The 7792-nt window shown below is 38.6% G+C and overlaps 1 protein-coding gene across 1 annotated transcript; it reads right to left on the bottom strand.

Moving 5' to 3' along the window:
• Positions 1-1052: 1052 nt before the first annotated feature.
• LOC103964198 (nucleolin) lies at positions 1053-6579 on the bottom strand. The gene is made up of 12 exons (XM_009377097.3): positions 5919-6579; positions 4485-5041; positions 4311-4400; positions 3978-4217; positions 3253-3474; positions 2843-3143; positions 2425-2753; positions 2211-2320; positions 2037-2131; positions 1868-1944; positions 1683-1776; positions 1053-1480 (listed from the first exon to the last, which is right to left on the bottom strand). Exons 1-11 carry the CDS (start codon positions 6235-6237, stop codon positions 1684-1686), a joined length of 2433 nt encoding a protein of 810 aa, XP_009375372.2. The 5' UTR covers positions 6238-6579; the 3' UTR covers positions 1053-1480; position 1683.
• Between the last annotated feature and the right edge of the window lie 1213 nt (positions 6580-7792).

Genomic DNA, 7792 nt, shown 5'->3' with positions numbered 1-7792 from the left:
TATTTTACCTGTACAAAAAAAACACATCCAACCATTCTTCCTTTAGAACAATCACAATCCCAATCAAGAGAGAGAGAGAGAGAGAGAGAGAGAGATAGTCCTGCAAATTTTATACCAAATACAATACATTGCCCATTAAGGTTTTCCACACAATCAGCTTGTCGTATTTCACTAGTGAAAACAATGCTATTATAACTATCCATTACTGAACACGAATAACATAAAGAATATGGCACCTATTCAAATCCAATCCAGCGTTCAGTTGCATCCGAACACCGATAGGATATACTGGCATGTATCAAAAGCATATAAAAGTAAAACCGTTCAAGTGAAACAACTTCCAACCAGCAACTAGTCCTTGGATACACTAAAGCAATCAAAATGAGTTGATCAAAAGGATTTGAAAAGATTTAAGCTGTCATGACCATAACAAGCCCTAACGAACAATACAAGGACAAGGACGCGACTCAGGTACTAGTTACCTCCAAGTTCCTGAAGCTTTTAATCTGCAAGGATTGCTCGTAAAGATAAAACCAACTTTTCCACATTAAGACGTGCTTCTACAAAGTGGAATACTTTGCCAATTGCATCCCTTCTTTACAAATACCGACTTTCTGCAATCCAGATAACAGTAGCAAGAGTGTTCTTTCAGTGTTTTTCAGTCCTACTTTTTCTCTCAGGTGACTCGCACAGTTCTTGGTAGAGGTTTGCAAGGAACTTAAGAATGATACTTTAATCGAGATATTAGCAAGCAATGTAAGATAATTTTACTCTTACGCCAATGCTCCTAATGAAGGAAGGAATATCTGGTAATATGAACTAGAGTCCTACTCATTCTTCTTTGTAATTTCCCAATATGTTTCCTTAAATATCAATATATATGTCAAAAATGCAAATTTAAATCACGCGGTAACTAAAACTGTACACACCAGGCAAGAGATTCCAGGTCTACCTTCTTGGACCACAATCTCGTACAATTCCAAGCAAGCTGAATCTTTCCTTATAGCCTTCAGTTCCGTAATAACCCACTCAATGATATGGAACTGAATTGATTAAGCAATCTAAAACGGCCAAAAAGGCTTTTATTATTCAAACCTTTCCAAAGGATTCAGCATTAAAAATATCCAAAATACCTTATAATCACATTAAGAAAATCCTCTTCTCTTGTTATAGTCTTATCTATTCATACGAACAAAAGATGCAGCAGGACTCCAAATTTTCCGTCAGGTGGAGTTCTTCTAGTAGATGAAGTAGAAGACACGTCATAAACTAAACACTTGCATCTCCGAATATCTTGAGCTTTCCTTGCAGCAAAATAACTACAGCCCGGCACAATATCCAATCTCTGGAAATCTAAGAGGGCGGCTCCTTGGCACATACATAGGTTCTTAGGGAAATTCTGTGTCCATAACTCTAGGCATCATAATGGAAAAGCTTCATACAGTCCACATCCTACAGCATCCTCTTCATCATGTCAGATCTGTTCCATAGACAAATTCACTTGTAACCATATATTGCTCTGTTTTCACCAATGACCTCTTAGAGCCAAAGAAGAGATGTCGTGCCCTCGGAAGAGAATAAATCTCCAGCCGGAAAATAGTAATAATGACACACGCATCGCTCTCATAATTACGCACACTTGAAACTTAACAAAACGTGAAAAACACAACAATCTGAATTACCTCAATAGTATGAACCAGAACCACCTGAACCCATATAACTGCTTCCACCCGCACCACGGCCAGAGTACATTGATGAGTAAGAGCTACCTCCAACCTACAATAGAGAATCAAGATATAATGATAAATGAGACAGCTAAATAGAACACCTATTATTTTCATTTAACCCAATCAGATTAGGTGCATACATCACTGCCACGAGATATATAATCACCACCATAGCTGGATGAGTACATTCCACCAACATCACTGCCACCATAAGAACCTGAAAAAGAAATTAAAACCTTAAGACCTTTAATTCTATGGTTTCAACAATAAAAATACTATCTATCAGATAACCGGAAATTACAATCGCACCTCCTCCATAGCCCATGCCCTGACGACTGCTGTATAGTCCATGAGAATCCTGACTTGTTCTGCTGCTTCCATATCCCATACTAGATCTCCCAAGTCTATCACACACAGCAAAAGGTAAGTTGCTGCATCCACACAAGATAATCAAAAGTTAATGTTACAATTCAAGGAACAAACCTGTCACTATAGCCATCACCATATTGAGACGAACCACTTTCATACTCATAGTCTAACCGCGCCCTGGATTGGCGGATGCCCGCATCAGTATAACGGGGAGGAACATCATCCTAGAACACATGGAAGAAGAATTTAAGCCCTATTTCATATCCTACCAGAGAAAACCAAGTAAATTGCATTTCCAGCTATAGAAAATGTCGTCATTAACACTAACCAGTGCAGAGTAGGCACGTTTTGAACCAGAAATAGTGTCATAATCACGAGCACGACCTTCACGGTAACTTGGAGGAGGAGGGGGAGGATGCCTTTCATACCGCTGTCCGTAACCTTCATCAACATAAGCTCTCCTTCCTGTTGTACGAGATGTACTTCTTGGTGGATCAGAGTAGGCAGGACCACGCTGAGCGTAGTCATCTCTGTACGATTGGCGTCTTTCTGGAACAGCCCTTGATCCATAATCAGGGGCTGCTCTACTCCTTGGAGGAGGAAGGTCCTCATGCCTGCTATATTCCCTCCTGAAGCTACTTTTTGGGTACGCAGGAACTGTTAAAAAAAGTAGAGGAATATTATTTTGCACAAGAAAAAAGTTGTCACACAACCCATTAGCCGTTGTAAATTAAAATATTGCATACCAGGTGGCCTCCTGTCATAGGACCTAGATGGAGGAGGCAAAGGCCTGCCTCTTGGTGGATAAGATGACATCACATGGTGTCTATCTCTTAGCGCAACAGGCCTCTTTACACTGGCTGGTGGGATTCGACTTCCAACTCCCCTTAACCCACTACGCATAGGAGGGAGAGGGCGTGGTGTTGAGTGACCCCATGAACCTCTAACAACTCGTCCAACCCCCCTAGAAGAACGATAATCTCCGCGTCCAACATGTTTTCCTTTACCCCTCTGGAGCGGTCTTGATAACCTCGCCCTGACTTTCGCCTAAAAGTGACAATGATTATTCATAAATTCATGTCCAACAAATTCCAATACATAAAATACTTTCATCAGTAATGTCTAAAATTGAAATAACTGTTATCAGCCAACACACCTTGTTGTCTCCTTCACCTAACTCTGCATTGTTAATGCTTTTAGCACAAGTAACTGCAGCCTCATGAGTGTCGAATGTAACAAAACCAAAATCTCTCCTCTTAGCAGAGGGCATGTTCCGCGCAAGCTCAATCTTTTCAACATTCCCATATTCCTTAAGAAGATCTTGGACATGGTCCTCATCCCATGAAGCAGGTAGGCCATCAACAAACACAGTTTTGACCTGCATGTCAAGATATTTGGTCAGCAGCTCCAACAATCACCTAAACTCCTCTAAATTGCATAAAACACTTTATCAAAGAAACACAATCACAACTGCTTTCCCATACATAACTAACTTTATCATAGTCAATTGAGGAGAAAACATTAACAAGATTTTAAAAAACAAGTAACACAAAATTAAGATAATGTTACCTGAAAAAAAACAACTCCAAAGAATCTAATATTCTAATTCAACATGTTATAGATGCTATGCTAATTTGTCAACAAACTAGAAAATTACTTGTACAAGAGAACATCAATGGGCATATTGTAACTCATCTCCCATAACATAAAAAATGAGCACAACAGGGAATTTATCCAGGACTCCATACACTCATGGGAAAAATAGATGTTACAAGGACCTTTGTATACGTTCATTCACCAAAACACAAGAAAATATCATGAGAAAGATAACCCATCCAGGAATCCTATTGTTCCTATAACACAGCAGAAAATATACGTTACCTGTGCCATGATTTCATCACCAGGATCAATGAAGGAATCTGCAAAAGAAACTTTTGCAGGCCTATCAACTCCAAACACAATATCTCTTTTTTGAAGTCGCTTAAAAGCATCCATGGCATCTGAACGAGAAGAAAATTCCAAAAAAGCAAAGCCTCGATTCATTCCCTCATAGTTAGTATCTTCGACCAATGTCAGACCCTCAACATTATCTACTCCATAATGTTTCAACTTCTCTCTCAACTGAAACCACAGCCATCAAAAGAAGTCAGAAATTTTTAATCATCTCCTGATAAGTCAAGAGAATTTTGAAATGATGTAAGCCAATATACTTACAGCATCCTTTGTCCATGTCTTGCATATGTTACCCAGAAAAAGAGTATCACTGTCTTGACTTGGAGTAACACCACACTGTTTTCCATTAATCTGGAATTGCAATCATTCAGAGAATAGAATTTAATATGTGAAGAAACCAGTTTCCGCTCGAACTACAAAAGGATCAAAGATTACCACTGGATGTTTAAGCTCTGCAACTGCTCGCCTTGCTTGTTCCACAGTTGCAAAACGCAAGAACGCAAATCCCTTGTTCTTCTTAGTCTGAGGGTTCATCATCAGCCTGACCTCAGTAACTTCACCAACACCAGCAAAAGCTTTCCTAAGATCAGCCTCACTTGCATCCTTGTCTAGACCACCAACAAATACTTCGAACTCCTTGCGCTTCCGTCTCTCCTTTACAACTTCATGGTGCTCCTCTTCCTCGTCAACCATCTCTGCATGCTCATGCTCATGCTCCTCGCTAGCATGCTCCTCAAACTCTTCACCCTCAAGTTCTTCGTGGGCATCTTCCAACTCTTCCTCAGCCATATCACCTTCTTCTTCACCTACAATCTCCTCAGGTTCTTCATCTCCTTCATCCCCGAGCTCCTGGATATCCTCTTGTTCCATTTCCTTCTCATCATAATCAACCCCACCATCTTCTTCAGGTTCATACTCAGCTTCATTATCCTCCAGCTCTAATTGTTCATCTTTTTCATAATCATCTATAGACTCCTTAACCTTATCTTGTTCTGCGATAAATTAAGGTTGACAATACCTTAAGTTAAAAGAGACTCAAGTTCTACATTATGATCAAGCAGAGTTCACAATTTAATTAAGACGGTCCTTGTCCATCTCAGATAAACACAAGTACAAAGAATACCATGATTATATTAATGCATAACGGATCCCCAAAAAAAGGCATGATCTACTTTTACAATGCCTGAAGTGTCATTCTATACTTAATGCTTCCATATGAAACAATGTCTAAACACAAAATTGATCCAAAACTCAGTCACAACAGTATGATCCCACTTAGAAGGTTTAAACTTCCCTTCTATGCTCTTCGCATAAACCAGTCTGAGCTAAAAACAAAGAGGAAAGTGTATGATCCATGTTTACACTGTTTATACTGTCATCCTTGATCCATATATTAACCAACTTTTTGACACATAACCGAGCAAGAACTAAGTTAACAATCCACCACGCTCATACCGACTTCTAAGCTCCACTCAAGAACTAATTGCTCTTGAAAGAAAAAGTTGGCTACTTCTATTAAAAGCCACCAAAGTGCATGGAAGAGCAAGCATTACCAGATTTACAAAAACGTATTCCTCAATGGATTTCTGTGTAGACATTTATTCTTCGGAATCTTTCTAAATTATTTCCCTTAGTTGGTTTTATTGTTTCCCTAAGCTCTATACAACATCCCACATAACAGAAAATTAAATATACCCCTTTTACCACAACAAAAGCCACACTATAGACAAAAGATTAAGCATTATTACCACAGTCCCTTAAAACATATATAAAATCATGCAAAAACATAGAGCGGTGGAAAATCAAGAGCAAATTACTTAATTCAATCAAGCCCCAACAAAATTACATAATTCGGAAAACAAAACTTACTTTTTAATCCGTTCTGCTCTGCTTTCGCTTCAACTTCCATCTCTGAAGGCCCTGACTGATCAATAACGAGTGCCTTTTCATCAACAACTGGCTTCTCCTCGACAGCCACCAGCTTGTCTGCCGCAATTGGCTTCTCCTTAATCTCTTCAACATTGAGATCCTCTTTAGATTCCACCATCGGCACCGCATCCTCGGCCTTCACCAACTCATCTGGAGCCTCAGGCTGGACCTGGTTCTGGGCCTTGTGCGTCCCCCTGGTGACTCTCGTCGTCCTCTTCGCTCCCGCCGCCCCACCTCTCTTCACCGTCCTCGGAGGCATGGTTTCCCCAATCAAATTCTCCAAAACTCCACAAATTCCCCAAATCAAACCCAAAAAAAAGACCCCTTTTCAAGAATTAAACAGGGAACGATTCAGAAAACCTAACTCCACGATCACAGTTGCAGAATAGAAGGAATCAGAATTCTAATAGGATCCGAACCGAAAGATGAAATATTTCAATGCATACTATTTATAGAGAGATAATTGCAGCGAAAACCCTAGATTGCGTAATTGCGAATCGAACAAAACCCTAGAAACAGAGAGTGAGAAGACGAAGACCAAAACAAAACCCTAATTAAAGAAAGGTGGAGATAGAATTGCGACCTTGCGGGTTAAGGCTGAGGGATTTGTGGGCATATATATGCGAAAGAAAAGGAGGTACTTTGGGTGTAAATACTTGGACAGGGATTGTTAGTGTGAGTGAGTTACTTGACACGTGGGAATTAGTAATTGCTTGGACAATGTACGATGAGGAACATGGGACACTTGGCATGGTATCAAGCGATTCGTAAAGTTTTTGAAAAATGATTTTTGATGAATTTTATTATACAAAACGAGAACAACAAAAGAATTTTGCATTTTATGAATAGAAAACTTGTGTGGTAGTTTAATTCAAAAATTACTTTTCAGAAAGAAAATATTAGAAACGTGTCTAGTACTAAAACCATCTTCAACTTTAGGTTAAAACTTAAATTTTTTTAACCCAAAAATAATTTTTCTCCTCTCGTCATTCTAGGTTAAATTTTTAACCTGAAATTATTAAAGAATAAATTTAGGATATTTTTTTTCTTAAAGTAATTTTTTTTTTTTAAATTATGCAAATTATCTTAATTTAATTTATGAACATTCTAACCTCAAAATATTTAGATTCTGGTGAATATTAAAAAATCACCAAACCTACACTATGAAACTTGTGGAAAACTATGAAATAATATGAAACACATAAAATAAGTTTTTTTAATTACTTTAGCCGTTGGATTTAATAGATCTTTTCTTTTAACGTTGGATTTGATTATATTAGATCTTAATTGTTGGATTCAATGAATTTATAAATATAAAACTAAAAAAAAAATACACATATATGGTGATCTAGCCCCATTAACCCAGGGGAATCCTAGGCTAAATTTGCCCCATAAATGAGTTTTTGGTTAAAACTCATATTTGCCCCAAGAGTTGGAGTAAGTTTAGAATCTAAAATTTGAGTTTTACTTCAAGGGTTGGAGTAGGTCTAATGGTAATTTTAATTTTGATAATAATGTATTGTAATATAAATTTGAAGCTGGTGGTGATGGTGACGATGAAATTGTGGTTGCATAAAGGATGGTGTTGGTGGCCACGATGGTTGGGGTGCCTATGGTGATGGTGATAGTAGTAGTAGTGATGACAATGGCAGTGCGATGATGGTAGGGTATGAGTGGTGGCAATGTGGGAAGGGAAACAACAATGGTGATGGGAGTGATGGAGAGAGTGGTAATGGTAGCAGAGTGGTAGTGGCGCCGACGATAATGGTGAAGGTTGGTGGTGGTAGCATTGATAGTGTGAGGTTGTGGATGTA

The sequence above is a fragment of a genome, unplaced genomic scaffold (assembly GCF_019419815.1).
Source record: "Pyrus x bretschneideri cultivar Hongxiangsu unplaced genomic scaffold, Pyrus_bretschneideri_v1 Contig109, whole genome shotgun sequence".
In the NCBI taxonomy this organism is placed as follows: Eukaryota; Viridiplantae; Streptophyta; class Magnoliopsida; order Rosales; family Rosaceae; genus Pyrus; species Pyrus x bretschneideri.
The sequence above is the reverse complement of the archived record's forward strand: the minus strand, read 5'-3'. Positions and strand labels throughout refer to the sequence as shown.